Source organism: Euprymna scolopes, chromosome 19 (assembly GCF_053919585.1).
Source record: "Euprymna scolopes isolate OS-2025 chromosome 19, ASM5391958v1, whole genome shotgun sequence".
NCBI classification, from domain to species: Eukaryota; Metazoa; Mollusca; class Cephalopoda; order Sepiida; family Sepiolidae; genus Euprymna; species Euprymna scolopes.
Window position 1 is genome coordinate 113,009,642 of NC_136500.1, and position 22,347 is coordinate 113,031,988.

Genomic DNA, 22,347 nt, shown 5'->3' on the forward strand with positions numbered 1-22,347 from the left:
GCGAGGTTGGAGGCATAGTACAAGTTTAGGGAAATTGCTATGATACGCTAACAGATATAATTAGGGTCAAATGAGTGTGAAATATAAAGAATGTAAAACTAAAATAATAGAAGAAAATGGAAAAGAAAATAATAAAATGAGCAGAAAATAAAGGAATAATAAAGTCATATAAGGTTGATTTAAATGCAATATAGCAAAATAAAATATAAATTAAAAAATCAGGAAGAACATAAAAAATTACAATATAAATTAAAATTTTATTATATACTAGCCTGGATGCCCGGCATTACCCGGGTGTTTGTAGGTGTGTATTGAGCAAAAAAAAAAAAAAAAAAAAAAAAAAAGTGGTAGTAGGGAGGCAGGCTAGAACCCGTACCACGAAGGAGGAAAAGAAAGTGAAAAAAAAAAATTATCATGCATTAGCTGGTGCGCCCATCATCAAACCAGAAGTGACGTAGGTACAAATTAAGGCTAGACAATCGAAAAGAGGCGATAACTTTCGAAAATATCGGCGAAAAAAGTGACCCCTCCCTGTAGAAAAGTGCCAATTTGAGGGTGAAGGAATTAATGTTTTTGGCCAATTTTTCAATATTTGTCGTCTGAAGGGTCGAGCTTCAAAATGATACCAATCTCGTGAAAATCTGTCGCCTCTGTCAAAAGTTTTTGCGATACAGACATACATTTAAACAGACAGGTGAGATTTATATTACAGAAAAATAAGATCCAGTAAAATAAAAAAAAGGACAGAAAAAAAAAGGTAAGGAGGAAAAGGTAATGGATATAAGAAAAAGAGAATGAATAAGAGAAGGAAAGAGATATACAAAAAATATAAATTTAAAGAAAAAAATTAAGTACCCAAGGATTAAAGTTTAAAGGTTATTGCAAAAAAAAAAAAAAAAAAAAAATTCTAAATGACGGAAGTGCACACAGAAATCTGAATTGTGGGCAAGAAGAAAATTGTGCTGTTGTAATGGTCCAAAATCCCTGGGTACCAAATTTTTGTTTGCTAAAATTTATATTTTTTATATATCTCTTTCTTTCTCTTACTCATTCTCTTTGTCCTGATAGGCGGATGGGGAAGCACTGCAACACCTTTCTGCAATTTCTGCAAATGAGCTGGCTCTGACCGTGTTGGCTTGCTTTTCCGTTGGACTGTCTGCAACACCAAGAGGGAGACCCTGATAAGTGAGCAAACCTAGATCTCATTAACCGCCTAGGCCTACATTCAGAAAGGCAACCAGCTTTAACTTTATAGCCACAGCAGAAGCAGTGCACAAGACTAGATGCAGGACACCATTGCCTCATTAGACAGAATGTATTATTAATATATTTACTTACATATATCATTGTATATTTTTTATTTACATATTAGTATACATTAGTAAATGGATTGTGTCTACATTTTGTTATTGGGGAAGTAGTAATTTTCACTGAAGAGCCATGAATTTAAAAGCTGTCCTGTTTTTAAATCTCTGAAACAGCTACATGGTAAGGAGCTGATGATCCCCGCTTTATATTTACTAATTTAAGCTTTTTTCTTTTTCCACCGTTATATAGTTGAATTCTCTTGCATAATTATGGATTTTCTTCCAGAAACTTAACTTATGGAAGTGTTAAGTCTACAATATGTTCGATTTATTTAGTTTTTTTCAGGAATTTAAATTGCATTTAAAAATGTTTCTAATTTTTTTTTAATTCTTTTATTTTTGTATCTTGTATAGCAGAAAGATTTATGATGAGTTTACTGATCAAAGAGAAGCAAACACCAAAAACCAAATATAAATATATTTATATTTTACTCCCAACCAAATGAAAAAGCTCAATACAATCACTGCGGGTAGGAGATCCTAGGATAAATAATAAGAACAAATTTGAAAAGTTGAGTTATACAAACGGTTTTTATTGTTCGGTGGAATAGTCCAATACGGTTAGTCACGTTTTTATAACTTTAAACCCTTAATGAACTTTCCACATGAATGGTTTCACATATTTACACCTTATGTTTTTAAGTTTTGTGACTACAAATCATAAAACTAAGTTTCAACCTATGCAGCTACTAATAATTTCCTCTGATGAGAAGAAATAGCATTCTTTGAAACCCCGCGGATTAATGAGCACCCACCTTTGGATTATTCCATTGAACAATAAAAACTGTTTGGATAACTCAACTTTGCAAATTTGTTATTATATATATTTATATATATATATATATATATATATATATATATATATATATATACATACACTAGCAAACAGCCCAGCAAAAAGCGACTCCCCCCCCCTGTAGAAAAGTGCCTAGTTGAGAGTGAAGATTTTAATGTTTTTAGCCAATTTTTCAATATTTGTCGTCTGATAGGTCGAACTTCAAAACAATACTGATCTTGGTAAAACCCATCGCCTCTGTCGAAAGTTTTAGACACACATGCAAATGTACATATATTTATATATTGGTAACTAAAGATTTTCGACCCAAACCGATTAAAAAGCTTGCCTTATCTCTGAATACACTTTATGTAAAATTTCAAATGTTTAGACCAAAAATTGTCTGAGTTATTTGGTAGAGACCACAGATGTCAATTTTTCTTTTTTTTAACTTTGATCCCTATTATGACCCCATAACATTTCTTTTGGGCTCAACTCAAGTTATTATGTTAGATCCATGTCCAAGGAACCTATATCTAAAATTTCAAGTTTTTAGGCCCAAAATTAGCGGAGGAGTTTCGTAGAGTTCTCAAAGGTCAAATCGTTGAACTTTGCCCCCTTAACAGTCAAATTTCTGGCCGAAAACGGATTACAAAGCTTTTCCCAAATCTCAGTACCCTGTATATCAAATTTTGGGTCTGTAGACTGAAAATTGACAGAGTTATTGCGTAGGGAAACGTACACACACAGACACGTTCGCTTTTATAGGTATATAGATTTAGTCATTCATCAAGTGTTCAAACAAAGATTATAAAAAGATTTTTTCCTTCATCCATGGTGTTTCGAAAAAATAAGCTCTTCTTGTTAGAGGAAATAGCTAGTAAAATAAAAATTACTAGATTACATAAATTTGAAAAGAATGTCTATCATCCGTTCAAATGAAGAATTGTTTTTTCAAGGAAAGTTGGGTAGAAAAACAATGTTCAAAGATTTGAAAATAGTAGAGGGAAGTTCGACAATGAATTGTATAAATCCAATAGTCAAATGGCAAAATTCGTGCACTATGAAGTGATTGATTAAAATGGATTCGGATCTTAGTGGAATTATTCACGTCACTATTTACGGATTTCTCACTTGTGATTTATCTAATCAATCAATTCATTGCTCACGGATTTTATTAGAATCAAATGGCAAAATCAGAGAGAGAAAAAGATAGGGAGATCTAGGTATATAGACAGCAATAAAAAGAAAGACAGATAGACAGCAAAGTGTTTCATACTAAATATAACAAAAATCTTCACTTAAATTTCATTTTATTAAAAGGAAAAATACATTCTTTGACCTCTATATATTTTATTTTATATATATTTTCTATATATAATTCTATATATATAAAAGTGATTCTATATATATTTTATTCTATACATATTTTACACCTATAAAAGGCTAGAATGTGTGTGAGGACACTTCTCAACCTATATACTCAATGGATTTTTATCTACATACATGAAATTTGGTATATAACATATTCAGACGTGTGGAAAACTTTTTAATCAGTTTTCATCCGGAAAAAACAGGTTGCTAGGGGATCAAAATTTAAAAAATTGGTATATGAGAGTTGGATTTTTTTTTTATTTGCTAACTATTCCAGGAATGTACATGCATGAATGGTTCAAATGACAAATTTCATTATGTTTAAAATATGTAGGAAAACAGTTTTTCATGATCGTGCAAGAATTATTAGTGCTAACTATTTGTAGCTGAAGTAAAAGAATGAGACTATATAAATTAAAATTTACTTGTGTTGCTTACAAAGATGGCATTCATATAAAAAGTATTCCTAGTCAGATAAAGTATTTTCTAAAAGGTTTCGCTCAAACAAAAATGTATTATTCTGAAGAACATGGTGGCACAATCTACAAAATAAATTTGCTAAGTAGAAGAAAAAATCGATTTTAGTTTTTTACTTTCTAACTTTGAAAAATAAATAAACTTTATTTTATGCATCCCATCAAATGAAATGATCAAGAAAAGATGTTGGTATTTATAAAGTTCAGCTGTGCTTATAGCTGTGACCAAAACTATAAATAAAAATCATACAAATATATATGTGTGCATGTGTATGTTGGAATAAATACGAAGCTTGTTTTCCACTTATCCTAACATCAAGATGGCTTATGCTTATTTAATTCTAGGATACATTTTGAGATACTGTATCTATAGTAATCTACAAATATCTATAACTTTTACAAACAGCTTCCAATAAATTAATATTCTGTAATATATTTGTGTCAGTAATGCAGTTAACGTTGTTTTACTTGTGTAGGATAGGTGCAGAAAGGTCAAGGTGACACACACCAGACTCAGTGACTTCTTTTGACAGAGTGTGCACCTGCATGCTATAAGATGAGTCAGTGCATTCGGGTGCAATCTGTTTAACAGGGGTTACCACGCCCCACATATACACCCTGATATAAATAGAAATGCGCATGGGGATTTTTGGAGACAGAGTAGACAGTCGATTGGAGTCAAGGTTTTGTAGACAGACAGGCTTAAGTTAGTTTCGAGACCAGGAGGGTCAGAGAAAAGATCCGTCAATAGAAATGCAAGAAAGCTTGAGTCATTGCAAGTGGCCCCCTGGATTCGCCAAAAATTTGGCGTTGTGTTTTCGTCTTAAATGCTCTTACAGATCATCGACCAGTGATGGGAGGAACTACATGCCCAAAGACATAAGATAAAAAAAATGATATGGTGAACTCTTAACACGTATATATGCACACACAGAGTTAAGAACTACCAAGGTAGATACACAACTAAGGGTGCTTAAAAGGAGCTCAACTACGTGTGTACACACCGACTGTACAAATGTATATAAACTGTATATAAGATTTTTATACAATGAAATGAGGAAGCCGGACGTGGGTGAGCCTGAGTAACGATATATACATGAGACAATCACATAAAGGCCATTAGAACACACGCACAGACACGTTAGAGCAATAATAGAAGAAAGGTAGAACATACATGTGTAATTTGTATTTTCATAATCTTTAGTCCTGAAGATGGTATTATCATAATTATTGATAATATTAATGCGATTTAATAAAAACCAATAACATTTACGATATTTCTTATAATTTCATTTTAATTTTGGTTGAAACGTTATAGCATTAGTAAAATTTCTACTGCTGTTATCATTTGATCATAGCAAAAACACCAAGAAACAAAAAATAAAATGTTTATAACTAAAACATAAAACCTGATTTCATCATTTTTATATTAATAGAGATATGCAGTGTAGTTTGGGTTGAGTTGTGATAAGATCTCCTTTTTTTAAGTGGGTGGAGAGATCCTCTCAGATTTTGCATCCTCTTGTATTTTCAAAGACAAATAAGTATGGTTATCCGACATTGGCTCATACAAAGGAATGGTGCACTCCATCTTGATGATGACTAGGGCTGTGACAACAGAATATTCTTTTTATTATTTTTACTCTCGAGTATATATCAGTTAATATCTTATATGTTTTTATATAGAGTGATGTCGTTCTTAGTTGATTAACTGTGTCTAACTGTGTTGGATATTGTTGTGGCCTTATTTTAGGGGTTCACAATATCAAACAGGAGAGTCAGTAAAGTCATGTCAACGATTAGGCTGGCATGGAATCTCTGATTAGAGAGTCCAAAATGGCTGCCTTTCACAGCGATGGGAGAGTCCATGTGAAGACAGGAATAGGGGTGTCAGTTACCCCAGAACAGATATATACTCGAGAGTCAAAACACTGAAAAGAATAGTCTATTGTCATAGGCCTAATGATGACAAAAGACTTTGAAAATTATTCTGCAATCGCAATTCATTTTAAAAATGAAGAAAACGAGTTAATCACAAAGAATCAAAGTGGCATCAATAAAATTATGGCTGGAAATCAAGTTCAAACGTGAAAAAAAAGGCGAAAATAAGAAAAGATGACCAACTGTTTGATTTTTTGGCCTTGGATGCCCTTGTAGGCGGCCACTGCTGACAAGTTGCGCATACTCTGCAGATATGATCGGAGCCAGGCGAATTGACGCATTTTGGCAGGCAGTCTACAAAGATAAACAAAAAACAATTTGCTGATATTTTTTAAAAGGAAAACATGTAGAAAAAAATGTAAACATGAAAAAAAGAAAAATCAACAAAAAAAAAAGATAAAGCAATAAAATTAACTGAATTTTTGTGACAAAAAAATGAAAAAATTTTACTTTCATTTGATCTCTATTTTAACAAAAAAAAATATATCAGAAAATCATTTCACTGCAGAAATGTTTCTATTGGAATGTATTAAACAATCATTATATTCTTTGAATTTTTCAGGCTGTGAAAATAATAAGACAGACTTTTGTACATGGGAAAGAGTTAAACTTAGAAATATCTGGTATAAACATCGATACTGGGGATTCTGATTTTTAATCACTTCAAGAACCAGGAATAAACCAGAGACTTAAATTTTCAGGAGCCGATAAGAACGGGCAATGGGAACAACACAAACGAGTGACAAACATAGCAGTGTGACCGGCACAAACAGAACAAGAGATTATGAGAAATAATCGCCAGCAGGTAAAACTAACTTAGCAAACTCATTTTTCTTGTTAAAACAATCTAACCCGAGCTCAATTTTGCTTTCTGGCTCGCTTTCTCATATATAAAGTCAATGTTTTTTGTCTATTATAGAAATCAACATGATAACAGTTTGAACATTTAAATAAGTTTCAGAAAGGATCAAATCTTTCCAAGAATCTAAAGACTATAAAAAAGAAAAAAAAGAACAGGCCCTATAAAGTTTTGAAAAACATAAGGGGAAATAAACGGATAAAAATTAAGAAAAAAAAAAAAAAGGAAACTAAAAAGGAAAATAGAGAAATAAGAATTGACATGAAGATTTGTGGTGGGTGTTATTAATTATTCCTTCCTTATATATATTTTATTTGTATCATTTTTGATTAATGATGAACATTTTGAAAGGAAAGATGAAAACATAATTGCCATAATTTATTCCTTTTCTTCTAAGAGAAAAAGAAAGGGCTCAACACAAATGAATAACTTTGAAAATGTTAACGGTTGTACCTAGTTCTTTCTTTAGCTTTAATTGCGATGGATAACAATGTGCAATCATGAAGCCATTTTGAAAATATTTTGCTTATAAAGAAAATGTATGTTTTTAAATAAAAAGATACAATTGTTTGTATTAAAGTGTGTGTGTTTTTAATTATATCCAAAAGATTTTTGAAAAAAATATATACTTTATAAAATATAAACAACTCATGTCTGTATATTTTTGTCTTGATCCATTCCAATTTCCTTACATATTTCTTCGTTTCTAGTAAGTATGGTACATACATCAGCCAGTTCCTGATAAAAACAAGGAAATTGAAACGGATCGAGACAAAAATATGCAGACATAAGTTATCCATTGTATTTAATGAAATATGTTTCAAGAAAAAAAAATGCAATATATATATATATATATATATGTAGCGGAACGATAGAATTGTCGTCCTAGAAAAGATGACAGGATTCCATTTCCAATTGATGAAAACCAGTTTTTTTTTTGTTCCAGACCATCTACTAGTTGGCAAGTTGTGTACAAATCCTATAAGTGATAGGAGACTTCTATCATGTCTGAAGTTGACGCAATGTTCAATGAGCAAGATCAGAGATGCGCCGATGTGCAACTCATGCTCTTTACAGATCCAAGTTATGACAACAGGACCATTGCCAGCACCCTCAAATGCAAATCCGGATGTTTCAATGCTTAAGGGCACAGCTCAACGAAGTTTTTGGTCATAGTTATGGTCTTTGGTGTGGTTTCAAGTGAGGGCCACATCTAGTGGCATAGCAACTGCTTTTGATGCCCGAGCTGGTCATAAGATTTGTCCCTCCCCTTTGGTATTTGATAACCTGTTAACCTTCAAAATTCCAAAAAGCCCTCAAAATATTTATTTTCATGGAACTACAATGAAGGATCTACTTTTAGACTTCTGCTATTAGTCTTAGACTTTCATCTTATTACAGTACTCCTATACATATACACTCGTTGTAAAAGAAAACCAAAGATTTTTCAGAACAAAAACGTATGATTAAAATTACTGAAAAAAATGTGTTAAATTAACTGGCTACGTAAACAAGTAAATAAAGATTGGATATGCAAACAAAAGAAACCAAATATTTTTCAAAACAAAAACATAATTCAAATTATGAAAAATTGTTAAATTTAATTAATTGGCTACACAAACAAATATAATAAATTTAAATGAGAAAATTTGAACACCTAAAAATATCATGAAATGATACAATAATTTTTATTTACTTTTTTTGTTGCTGTTAAAGACCGAATTTTCACCAAAAAATATGGCTTTATCAAAAAGAGGATAGTCCAATATAGTTTTTTTTTTTCTTTATAATGTTGTTATTAAGAGGTTGAGCCTCTCAAAGAGAAAAAACGTCTTGTATTGGTGTTGTTTGAAAGCCAAGTGTGTAATTGAGAAATTTAATTATGAAATTTAAGAAATGGAGAGTCACAAATTTAAGAAAACATTATTTTAATAAATTTAAATGAAAAACATTTGAAGACCTGAAAATGTTATGAAATAATAAAATCATTTTTATTTATTTTTTTGTTGTCGTTAATAATGTTTCAACCCCTTTAAAAAAATAGATTTAAAAAATTTTAAATAAATTTATTTATAAATTGCAAATAATGCTATAACTTTATTTTTTGTGAGAGAACTACCACAAGGCATCAAATCGTTAAAAATTTACAAGCAGACTTTTTGCATTTTTTTTTTTCCGATCAAAATTCACTCCATCGACAAGTTCCCTATCTATAGAGAGGATTGCCAAGTCTGTAAGCCTTGTCTGGCTTATTACTGATCGAAGGTAGTTCTTTATGAGCTTCAGTTTTGAGAAAGAGCGTTTACAGCTGCAACACTAATAGCTCGGACAAGGAAAATGTGCAGCAAGATCACAATATTAGGGACGGAATCCCCAAGGTGGTAACTCTGTATGAAGTTCAAAAGTTCAAGAGGTTCATTGATTTTGTTTTTTCCTGAAGGTTTCAGAAAATACTGTAATCTCTTCCTTTTTGGCACAGAATTCATCTTTTTCTATATTTTTTCACCAAGCTGACAATCATAATTATCATCAAGCAAATTTGACATTGTAAGAAAAGCATATTTACTTGCAAGATCATGATCTTGTTAAAATCTGCAAAATATTCCTTCAGTAAACCTGTCTATAACAGACAGCATTTCCCATCTCAACTCATAAAATCCCAACGCTGCATCAGTCAATGCTTCACCACCCATTCATTTGTTTTTGTGGCACAACGGTCCATGCTTATCTCCATTTCAGAGCTGAGTTTTTTTTGGACTCGTCTATTGCAGTGTCCACCATCTTTTCTGAAGAAGGCAATCTCCCAACGCCGTCAGCCTAACTGAACTTTATTGCAGATCCCACCCTTTTGTTTGAAGATACTTTTCGGCATCATTGATTTCTGGGAGAATAGTTTTCCAAAGGCTCAGAAATAAAAGAAACACAAACGACAATACCAAGTTGAAAATTAAAGATGCATCTGATCTTGTGGTTACATTTTCTCCTTCTTCTGTGAGCTGTTCCAGGGCAATGACGACTTGCAATAATTTTTTTACCACACATTTACAGCATCTGCTCGACTACTCCATCTAGTTTCCACAGCCCACTTGATACTTAAACCGGTCAACTGAATCAAGACGTCCCAGTGATGTGTAGATACAGTAAAGAATGAGAATAACCAGTCCAGTGGGCCAAAACATGTAATAGAGTGAACCGCTACGGAAACTGCATATACACAAGCCAGATTTAGTGAATGGTTTGTGTATGGCATAAATAGAGCTTTTGGGTTGATTTTGGAGATGCGTTTCTGCACACTAATCAGTGACCTGCCATAACAGCGGTATTGTCAAATGCCTGTCAATACAGTCACTAATCTACATCCCATTGTTCTGCAGTTCTCTCAAAATCACTTCACAAATTTCCTTGCGCCTTTACCCTTTGTCTAAATGAAGTGGAGAAACGACTCCTCCACCTTCATTTTCGTCAATCACTCATCTGGTCCTTGTGAGATATATCAGGAAGGCTATCAAAAGTTATGCAAAAATACTTGCTTTCCTTGCAATCTGACTATACTCAAAGCACAGGTGTTTATAAGCATATTTCAAGAATATAAGCACAGGGTTCTTTCAGTAAATGAATTACATTAGTCAGTTCTTGATCATCATCATGTGGTGTCCTGCCTGGTACAGGCATTGACGGCTATGGCTCTCCATCTATCTCTCGCTCTCTTGAGGCATTCATGAATTCATTGTTGCTCGTCATTTTTGATGTTGCCCAGGTATTCAGGCTGTCAGCGTATGTTTCTCACTGTTATCCTCTGCTTCTTCTACCCATGATCTTTCCTGTCAAGCTAATTTGTTCTATACTGCTTTTTTTTGTAGACATGACCCATGAATCTCATTCATCTTTTTCGTACTGTTCGTATTAGACCTTTTTGTGTTTGCCATTTCTAATACCTCCTGGTTTGTTTTCTTTTCGGTCCAGGATATCTTCAAAATTCTCCTCGGGAACCAAATTTCAGTTGCCTCTAGTCTCTTCCTCATGCCGTTGATTGTCCAGCATTCACAACCGTATAATAGAAAAGACCATACATACATTCGGAGTATTCTGAATTTGGCGTCTATTTTAATGTTTCGGTTGGTCATGTTCGATGACAATTTCTTGAAAGTGACTTTGACTGCAGCAATGTGACTTTGTATTTTAGTAGTGCACCTTCCATCAGATATGATCCAGTATCCCAGATATTTGAATTTATCAACTTATTCAACTGGTACATTGTGACATTGTAGCTTGCATGTTGGAGTTTGGGTGTTCTTGGATACTGTTATGCTTACCGTTTTTGAAATGTTTAAAGTAAGTGCTTTACTTTCACTAATCCAGCATGTATTGGAGGGTCTCTTCAGATTTGGCTATCAATACAGTTCTTGATAGTTCTAACGCTCACACGAATTATAAGTGTATCATTTCAGTTTATAGCACTCTAAATAAAAGGAGGGATATTAATAACATGTTTGTTTTCTCTTCAAAAGCGGCCTAAAAGGTAATAATGCACGCTGGTGTGACTTTGGACATATAGGTTGGGAAGTACGGTGGGGAGGGGCCGTAAGGGCGCTAAGACCTGCTAAAATGGGGGGGGGGCAAGAGGAAAAAAGAGAAGAAATAGAGGAGACAAAGTCTAAAAAAGGAAGGGTGGGAAGAGAGTTGTTAGAGAATTAATAATTACAGAAAGATACCGGGTTTTGAATAAGTCCTGTTACATTTTTATTTTTATAAATTCATGTATTATTATTGATTGTAACTAACATTTGAGTACGTCTAATTAATACTTATATATTGCAGATACAATATTGACTCCTGAGAAAATCCTAAATTATAAGTACAACCCAATGGAAGGAAAAAGAAATGAAATCTCCGTTTTGCTGCGCGTGGATCGCAAACAAACTGACATTGCAAAGCTACTAAACGTCAGTAGAATGACTGTGTATCGTGTTGCCCAACATCTGAATAACTCGGAAACCCTCAAGGATCGACCTCGATCAGGAAGGCCTCAAAAAATTAGGCGTGGAACCATCAAAAAGGCCTTTGAAAATGATCCTGAGCTGAAAATGACAAGACTGGCACAAAAGATGAAGATTTCTGTATCCACAGTGTTCAGGGTGGTCAAGAGCATGGGAGGAAAGAGTCTAAAACGTTCCAAGAAAACCCTCTTGAGTGATGCAATGATTCATAAACGTCTAGAGAGGAGCACCCGCCTGTTGAATGACTTAAAGAGCCACGGGAATCGTATCCTCATTTTCTCCGATGAGAAAACATTCACTGTCGACCCAGTCTTCAACAGGCAAAACGACCGGGTCGTAAGCTTTGGGAATGATGTCTCTAACCACAAGAGAGTGTCAACCACCAAGCATCCAGCATCTGTCATGATGCTTGGGGTCGTAGCATCCAATGGGGAGAAGATGCCCCCGGTGTGGTTTGAACAGGGATACAGGCTAACCTCCGCTGTTTACAAAGACATTTTGGAAACTAAAGTTCTTCCATGGGTTAAAAAGATTACCAAGAAAGCAGATTACGTGTTCCAGCAGGACGACACACCCGCACACACCGCCAAAATTGCGCAGAACTGGTTAGAGACTAACATGAGCTTCTGGCCCAAAGACTTTTGGCCTCCACAGTCGCCAGATTTGAACCCCCTTGATTTCAGTGTGTGGGCGCATATTGAGGCAAGGGCCTGTAAGACCCGCCACAGTAACACAAATGAGCTGAAAGCCTCTGTGAACCGAGCATGGGCGTCCATGAAGAAGGACTACGTCAGGAAGGCCTGTAAGAGTTTCCGACCTCGGTTGGAACGTGTCATTGCCGCCAAAGGTGGCCACATTGAATGATATGATGCCTTGTATACTAATAAATCATTGTGTAACCAAACTTGTTTAATTCTACCCAAAATGACGTACCAGGCTTAATTTGAATAGGAAAATCTACAATGTAACAGGACTTATTCAAAACCCGGTACATGAGAAAGAAAGAAGAAAAGCAGAGAGAGAAAAAAATTCAGAGAGAAAAAGTAGAGAGGGAGAGAAAAATTCAGAGAGAAAAAGTAGAGAGGGAGAGAAAAATTCAGAGAGAAAAAGTAGAGAGGGAGAGAAAAATTCAGAGAGAAAAAGTAGAGAGGGAGAGAAAAATTCAGAGAGAAAAAGTAGAGAGGGAGAGAAAAATTCAGAGAGAAAAAGTAGAGAGGGAGAGAAAAATTCAGAGAGAAAAAGTAGAGAGGGAGAGAAAAATTCAGAGAGAGAGAGAAGCAGAAAGCAGAGAAAGAGAAAAAAGCAGAGGGAGAGAGAGAAAAATTTAGAGAGAGAGAAGCCAAGAGAGAGAGATATATAACAGCAGAGAGAGAGAGAGAGAGAGAAGTAGAGAGAAAGAAACGCAGAGAGAGAAAGAGAAAAGCAGAGAGAGAGGGAGAAGAAAGCAGAGAGAGATAGAGGGAGAGAAGAAAGCAGAGAGAGAAAGGGAGAGAAGAAAGCAGAGAGAGAAAGGGAGAGAAGAAAGCAGAGAGAGAAAGGGAGAGAAGAAAGCAGAGAGGGAGAGAGAGAGTGAAGAAAGCAGAGAGAGAGAGAGAGGGTGAAGAAAGCAGAAAGAGAGAGGGTGAAGAAAGCAGAGAGAGAGAGAGAGGGTGAAGAAAGCAGAGAGAGAGAGGGTGAAGAAAGCAGAGAGAGAGGGAGAAGAAAGCAGAGAGAGAGGGAGAAGAAAGCAGAGAGAGAGGGAGAAGAAAGCAGAGAGAGAGGGAGAAGAAAGCAGAGAGAGAGAAGAAAGCAGAGAGAGAGAAGAAAGCAGAGAGAGAGAAGAAAGCAGAGAGAGAAAAAAAGAAGAGAGAGAAAAAAAGCAGAGAGAGAAAAAAAAGCAGAGAGAGAAAAAAAAGCAGAGAGAGAAAAAAAAGCAGAGAGAGAAAGAGAGAAAAAAAAGCAGAGAGAGACAGAGGGGAAAAAAGCAGAGAGAGACAGAGAGAAAAAAAAGCAGAGAGAGAGAGAGAGAGAAAAAAAGCAGAGAGAGAGAGAGAGAGAGAGAGAGAGAGAGAGAGAAAAGCAGAGAGAGAGAGAAAGAAAGAAAAAGCAGAGAGAGAGAGAGAGAGAAAGAAAGCAAAAGCAGAGAGAGAGAGAGAGAGAAAGAAAGAAAAAGCAGAGAGAGAGAGAGAGAAAGAAAGAAAAAGCAGAGAGAGAGAGAGAGAAAGAAAGAAAAAGCAGAGAGAGAGAGAGAGAAAGAAAGAAAAAGCAGAGAGAGAGAGAGAGAAAGAAAGAAAAAGCAGAGAGAGAGAGAGAGAGAAAGAAAGAAAAAGCAGAGAGAGAAAGAAAGAAAAAGCAGAGAGAGAGAGAGAAAGAAAGAAAAAGCAGAGAGAGAGAGAGAAAGAAAGAAAAAGCAGAGAGAGAGAGAGAAAGAAAGAAAAAGCAGAGAGAGAGAGAGAAAGAAAGAAAAATCAGAGAGAGAGAAAGAAAGAAAAATCAGAGAGAGAGAGAAAGAAAGAAAAATCAGAGAGAGAGAGAAAGAAAGAAAAATCAGAGAGAGAGAGAGAAAGAAAGAAAAATCAGAGAGAGAGAGAAAGAAAGAAAAATCAGAGAGAGAGAGAAAGAAAGAAAAATCAGAGAGAGAAAGAAAGAAAAAGCAAAGAGAGAGAGAAAGAAAAAGCAGAGAGAGAGAAAGAAAAAGCAGAGAGAAAGAGAGAGAGAAAGAAAAAGCAGAGAGAGAGAGAGAGAGAGAAAGAAAAAGCAGAGAGAGAGAGAAAGAAAAAGCAGAGAGAGAGAGAGAAAGAAAAAGCAGAGAGAGAGAGAGAAAGAAAAAGCAGAGAGAGATAGAGAAAGAAAAAGCAGAGAGAGAGAGAGAAAGAAAAAGCAGAGAGAGAGAGAAAGAAAAAGCAGAGAGAGAGAGAGAAAGAAAAAGCAGAGAGAGAGAGAAAGAAAAAGCAGAGAGAGAGAGAAAGAAAAAGCAGAGAGAGAGAAAGAAAAAGCAGAGAGAGAGAGAAAGAAAAAGCAGAGAGAGAGAGAGAAAGAAAAATCAGAGAGAGAGAGAGAGAAAGAAAAAGCAGAGAGAGAGAGAGAGAGAAAGAAAAAGCAGAGAGAGAGAGAAAGAAAAAGCAGAGAGAGAGAGAAAGAAAAAGCAGAGAGAGAGAGAAAGAAAAAGCAGAGAGAGAGAGAAAGAAAAAGCAGAGAGAGAGAGAAAGAAAAATCAGAGAGAGAGAGAAAGAAAAATCAGAGATAAAGAAAATCAGAGAGAGAGAGAGAAAGAAAAATCAGAGAGAGAGAAAGAAAAATCAGAGAGAGAGAGAAAGAAAAAGCAGAGAGAGAGAGAAAGAAAAAGCAGAGAGAGAGAGAAAGAAAAAGCAGAGAGAGAGAGAAAGAAAAAGCAGAGAGAGAGAGAAAGAAAAAGCAGAGAGAGAGAGAAAGAAAAAGCAGAGAGAGAGAGAAAGAAAAAGCAGAGAGAGAGAAAGAAAAAGCAGAGAGAGAGAAAGAAAAAGCAGAGAGAGAGAGAGAGAGAAAGAAAAAGCAGAGAGAGAGAGAAAGAAAAAGCAGAGAGAGAGAGAAAGAAAAAGCAGAGAAAGAGAGAAAGAAAAAGCAGAGAGAGAGAGAAAGAAAAAGCAGAGAGAGAGAGAAAGAAAAAGCAGAGAGAGAGAGAAAGAAAAAGCAGAGAGAGAGAGAAAGAAAAATCAGAGAGAGAGAGAGAGAGGAAGAAAAAGCAGAGAGAGAGAGAAAGAAAAAGCAGAGAGAGAGAGAGAAAGAAAAAGCAGAGAGAGAGAGAAAGAAAAAGCAGAGAGAGAGAGAAAGAAAAAGCAGAGAGAGAGAGAAAGAAAAATCAGAGAGAGAGAGAAAGAAAAATCAGAGAGAGAGAGAAAGAAAAATCAGAGAGAGAGAGAAAGAAAAATCAGAGATAAAGAAAAATCAGAGAGAGAGAGAGAAAGAAAAATCAGAGAGAGAGAAAGAAAAATCAGAGAGAGAGAAAGAAAAATCAGAGAGAGAGAGAAAGAAAAATCAGAGAGAGAGAGAAAGAAAAAGCAGAGAGAGAGAGAAAGAAAAAGCAGAGAGAGAGAGAAAGAAAAAGCAGAGAGAGAGAGAGAAAGAAAAAGCAGAGAGAGAGAGAAAGAAAAAGCAGAGAGAGAGAGAGAGAAAGAAAAAGCAGAGAGAGAGAGAAAGAAAAAGCAGAGAGAGAGAGAAAGAAAAAGCAGAGAGAGAGAGAGAAAGAAAAAGCAGAGAGAGAGAGAGAGAAAGAAAAAGCAGAGAGAGAGAGAGAGAAAGAAAAAGCAGAGAGAGAGAAAGAAAAAGCAGAGAGAGAGAAAGAAAAATCAGAGAGAGAGAGAGAGAAAGCAGAGAGAGAGAGAGAGAGAGAGAGAAAGAAAAAGCAGAGAGAGGGGAGAAAAGAGAGAGAGGGGAGAAAAGAGAGAGAGGGGAGAAAAGAGAGAGAGGGGAGAAAAGAGAGAGAGGGGAGAAAAGAGAGAAAGAGAGAGACAGAGAAGAGAGAGATAGAGAAGAGAAGGGATAGAGAAGAGAGAGATAGAGAAGAGAGAGATAGAGAAGAGAGAGATAGAGAAGAGAGAGAAGAGAGATAGAAGAGAGAGGGAGAATAGAGATAGAAGAGAGAGGGAGAAGAGAGAGAGAGGGAGTAGCAGATAGAAAAGCAGAGAAAGAGAAGAGAGAGAAAGGAATAGAGATAGAAAGATGATAATGTAAGAAAAAAGAGCGATAATAGATAGAGAGGATAAAGATAAAAAGAGAAAGATTAAATAATCTTACATTTTAACAATGTCATAATCTTGTTTGCTTTCTTTCTCTTCTAAACCCTCTTTAATGACAATCCATCTTTTCATCTCGACAATTACCAACCCCAAAATATTAAGCTTTTCAAGGAGTTATCAGCATTGTTTGGCCACTGATTCGTTCAGTAACTGGCGCTGTTCAAATCTGGCCACAGGCCAGATTTTTGCTACCGTTCAGGTTTTGACATTTGTATACGAACGTGTGTTCCGTGGTTCTCTTAAAAGCTCTAATCAATGCATCTCGAATGATAATGGCCATGTTGATAGCAATAAAGCAGATAATAAACGGCTGAAAATAATGATGTCAACAAATAACGGAAAGCAATCTTCGATATTCATCATAATTAAGATTCTCTCATTCATGTAGGCATTGCACTTATTTCCATCCAAGAGTTGGCGTGAGACAGACTGGCAACCTTAAAGAATCTGTAAGAATAAAGAGATTCTTCTTTTTCAGGGACAGCATAAAGAAGTGCTGGGGACGCCAACTTGATAATGTGTTAGTAGAGACCCCCGACCCTTTGCTAACCATACATCTAGTGGTATTGAATTGGTTATTCCTATTTGGATTCTTCAGTCTACTGTTCTTACTTTGTGTTATTTGCACAACGTTTTGGCCGATGTAACCTTCAACCATTTTCAAGTGTATCTTGTCGAACTTGGAAATCTGCACAGAATTTCAAGCAGAACTCTTTAATTCACGGGGGTAGCATGCTCTTGTTCTGCCAGACATGACTGAGTAGAAGTGTATTTTTAGTGTTGTTATATTAAGGATTGTACGGCATAATCATGTTGATACACCAGTTCTCATCAGATCACCAAAGTTAAGCAACGTTGAGCCTGGCTAGTGCCAGATGGGTGACCATTTGGGAATTCTTGGCACTGTATGTGCTTTTCGCTTATCTCGGCATTGTTTCCAGTCATCCTGAACCTCCACTTGCCACTGCTATTCAACAACTCAGAAGAGGTTTGGTTGGAGATTGTGCAACTCTTGCCACAAAAATTTCCCACGTAGGCATCCATACAGTGGGTATCCACAATATTAAGAATTATACCTTCAACCCTCACCCCTCAAAAAGTAATTTACAACTGAATTTTACCAAGTACTTCATCTACTACATCATGGGTCATTGTAGATTTCGTGTAGATTTCCGAGTGTGACAGAAAGATTCCAGAGTTCAACAAGATACACCTGAAGAAGGTCTAAGGTTACATCAGTGAAAGTATTGTGCGAATAACACTTAAGATGAGAACAGTAGTCTGAATAATTCAAATAGTATGAATTTTTAATCTTCACCTCAAAAATTAAAAAAAACAAAACTGAATGCTTGATTTTTATTGAAGTCTTTCAAATTGTTTTAAAAATCTGAAATTATTAGTATTTGATTAAGCCTTTATCATTAAATTGAATCTTATGGTAACGAGTCTCTCTTCTCATTAATCAACCTACTTAGAGAGCCCAATCTCTAACAAACATAAGTGCATACAAATTAGGTAAATTGAATAAAAAAGAGAGTGAAAGAAGGGGAGACAAGATACCATTTAAAAAAAAAAAAATAATAACTTAACATCTTGGTTTTATTCTTATATTATGCATTGATATAACTTCATAAAAATAATAATAATACCAATTATCATGGTTTTGGTACCCCAACAAATTATCACCCTTGTTCGTTCGTCTGTCCGCACTTTTCTCAATAACGATGATTAGAATTTTTTTGAAATTTTGCACAAACATTAAACATAATATGAGTAAAAAAGTAACAGAACGGATTTTCTGGAAAAACTCCAGTTGCCCCCACCCTCTCCCTAGGGGGTGCCTTTTATGTTAAAATGACTAAAATTGACGCTTTTGTGATTATTTAAAAAAAAACTGATGCTTTGGATTTTTAACTAACTGATTTTTATATAATTTTGTTTGTTTATACTTCGCGATAACTCTTGAGTGTACCCCAGGAGCGCTTTTAGAGCTAATAAAAACACTCCATTTTTGGGACTATTTTACCATATTTGTCCAAAATTTTCTGTATATGTCTAATTAGCAGTTTTGCATGGTGTTGAACTCAAATTTAAATATGTTAAGGCCTTGGGAACTTTGGGGGCTAAATGGGAGGGGGTGTAAATGATGGACTTAGTCATTTCTTTTTTTGCATGATGCAGAACTCAAATTTACGTATGTTTAGGCCTAAAACTGTACCGTTTGTTCATTTTCACCAGGATTTGATGTCTCCTGGGGAATTTTGGGGCAAAATGGGGATGGGGATGCTGAACTTAGTCAATTTTTTTAATGCCTCGTTCACTGTGCACTCATGGGGGAACATGCATGCTTCACTTGTTTTTTGATAATTTGCATGTTATTAATTATATAAAATAAACTATTGACGTCTGGCTTGAACAGTTTCCTACAATATTATTGTATTTGCTTTGATTAAAATGAGATGCGTATTGACACACAGACTGTTCTAATTTATATTGAGAAATTTTGAAAAAAATATTGTTTTAAATCCATGTTATCAATATATTTGAACTTATATATATATACTAGTAGGCCACCCAGCATTGTCCGGTCATAAAATACATATAAATATTATATTTTATTAATGCAGTTCTTATTTATTATAAACAGAAATACCGTAGGTATTAAATGTAACGTTAATTTCATTTTAAAAGAAATAAAGTAAAAATAAATAAATAAAACCCCAAAAAACAGAAAAAACAACAACAACAAAAAAAAAAACAGGAAGAAACTGAAACGTGCATATGAGTATTATATTTTTTTCTAAACAGTTCACTTCTTTTTTTTTTTTACTTTCAAGTAAAAAAAAAAACAAAAAAAAACATGAGTTAGATTGAAACCAAAACCTAAAGACAGTGAATCAAGTACGATAACAATTAGGCCGGCTTGGCACGATCTTTAAAAAGTGCATTCAAACCTACTTATTTTTAACAATGAATTTGTCATGTGAATCATTCACGCATGCTCATTCGTAAAGCAGTTAGCAAATAAAAATCTGAAAATCCCCACATAGCAATTTTTCAATTTTGACCCCTTAGCAACCCTTCTTTCTGGATCAAAACCGATTAAAATGATTTCCACATGTCTGAATACCCTATATACCAAATTACAAGTTTGTAGATCCAAAATCCATTAAGTACATATGTTGAGAAGTGCCCTTTCAAACACTCACACACACATTCTCACTTATATATATATATGTGTGTGTGTGTGTGTGTGTGTGTGTTTGTTCGTCCGAATTATCTCATCGCTAGTTGACATTATGACAAGCTTGCCTACACAGCTTTATAAATACCTTAATTCACTTCCACTTAAGGGTTAATTCCTGGTGGCCAAGAGGAAGAGCGCTAGACTGCAAAACCAAGGTTGACTTTGTTGACTAGGTTTGAGTTCTGTGATGAGAAGTAATTATCACTTCATGCACTGAAGATTGCGTAAGCATGAAAAACTAGTGTTTGTAGGCATTTAAAAATATGTATTAAAAAAATACAGTTATAAATATATACATATGTATATATACACACACAAGTATGAGTATATAGATATGTATGTATATATACACACACACACATATATACACACATATATATATATATATATATATATACATACACACACATATATATATATATATACACACACACACAGCCAAGTTTTAAGCAAAATATTTACTTATCTCTTTTCTAGAAAACAAAATCTACAAAAAATAAAAGCAAGAAAAAACTCACATAGAATGATTAGATTAAAAACTAACTCAATTTTAAAATCAACGGCTTAAAACTTTAAGCAAAGTCGGCTTAGCATGACGTAGGATTTCAGTTGAGTGCACGCAGTGGATGCGTTAAAAAAAAAAAAGCAGCAACAGCAACACATTGTATATCATCAAAAGATTGCAAAAAAAAAAAATGCCTATGACTAAATGACACTAAAAATGTATTTGTTCTCATGCTGCACGTCATTTTCACCGCCATTGGTCAGTGAAAGAAAAATCCTCCTCGACTAAAGCCATCTTTACTTTTGTCTTAATCTAGCGTGCCCCTTTTTGGGGAGCTGGGTTTTCCTCACATTTAAAAACCTTGTGTCTAACTTTGCTTTCCTGTGGGAGGCAAGTGAACAAGGACACTGAAAATATATTTGTAGTAATTTCATCCCCATAAGAAATCATCAGGCTAAAACGAATGAGCTTAATTGCAATGACTATATTTTCATAACTTACAACTTAGTTTTACTCATGTATTAAGCACTGTTGAAGTAAATACTGAAAATTGATACATACGAGGTGCCTTCAATAAGTTTCCAGACTTTTTTGTACTCGCTTTAGAATTGTCGTAGACTCTTGAAAATTCAGTATGTTATTGCTATGCATCTTATGAGATGACTGACCAATTTTTATGATTTCAGTTTCAAATGGACAGCTACAGCAGGAATTGGAATACAACCTACTAAATCCTTACTGTCACAACTCCTGAATTTCAAAAATACAATCTGGGCGTGAGGACACTTTAGAATGAAGGATATGTAATGAAATTTTGTTTTAAACTGAGAAAAAACTGCCACAGAAACGTATGAAATGACTCAGACTGCTTTTAGACCATCTTGTATGAATCGAGCATCAGTTTTTGAGTGGCATAAAAAATTCAAGGAAGGCAGGAGGTCTGTAAGGGATGATGAGAGGTGTGGGAGGAGTAAATAAGTCAGAACGCGAGAGGTGATTGGTAAAATAAAGAATTTCACGGACAAGGACTGTCGTGTATCTATAGAGACAATTAGTGCACAGTTTTATGTCAGTGTGGGAACTGTACACATAATTATTTGTGAGAAACTTAAAATGTGGAAGATTTGCATGGTTTGTCCCAAGAGTGCTCCATCCTTATTAGAGACTATTTCACCAAGATGGGCATCAAGACAATTCCTGACTCTCCTTATAGTCCACACCTTGCTCCCTGTGACTTTTGGTTATTCCCTAAGCTCCAGGAAAATCTTAGGGGATGTTGTTATGAGACAAGCAATCAAGGAGATGAAAGAGGCTGTGACGAGGGTCAGTGACATGTTCACACAAGAGGACTTCTTTGGGGCCTTCCAGAAGTTGTTGGAACGATAAATCAAGTATATTGCAGCCAAAGGAGATTACTTTGAAGGGGACTACAGTTTCATGTGTGTACTATCAATAAAAGTGACATACAAAGTACCGTCAATAAGTTTCTAGACTTTTTTTTGTAATATATTATACCTCCTCATACTATTTTATGTGCATACATGAAATAACCTATTATTCAATATACTGCGAATGTAGTTGACTGAAATGTAGATCAATGAAAATGTTTGGACACAAACACGTAAAATGCTTGCAATTTCTGAGGCTTTTGCTAAGAAAAGAGACGTAGATCGATTGTATCAACCTAGAAAGCAAGGTAGTTGAGGTTTACTTAGTGTTGAATATGTGTTAAATATAGAACTTATTTAACTAAATATATTTCTTTCTTCATGAACTGAAAAGATTGCTAAGACCTGGAGTGAAACAGAGTCAGAGGTTGCAAGAGAGAGTGGAAAAATTATTTGAAAAGAAACTGTAGTGTAATGTTTAAAAATACTAAATTTAGAGAAAATGACAGATGGAATTAGTTGGTCAAGGGTGATCTTAAAAAATCTACTGAAAGCACTTTAATGGCAGCCCAAGAACAATCCACCTGCATTAGATCCATCAAACATTACATCAACAAAACTACAGAATTATTGATGTGCAGACTGTGCAATGAAAGAGAAAAAA

The 22,347-nt window shown here is 34.9% G+C and overlaps 1 protein-coding gene across 17 annotated transcripts in view; it reads right to left on the reverse strand.

Annotated features, from left to right (window-relative positions):
* LOC145239882 (oxygen-dependent coproporphyrinogen-III oxidase-like) overlaps positions 1-22,347 on the reverse strand; it is a 985,985-nt gene that overhangs the window by 524,994 nt on the left and 438,644 nt on the right. For all 17 annotated transcript variants that reach the window (XM_080103476.1, XM_080103478.1, XM_080103489.1 and 14 more), the window contains one exon: positions 6,117-6,227. In XM_080103476.1, the coding sequence (XP_079959602.1) occupies positions 6,117-6,214 (98 nt within the window). In that variant the 5' untranslated portion in view covers positions 6,215-6,227. The remainder of the gene's footprint in view (positions 1-6,116; positions 6,228-22,347) is intronic.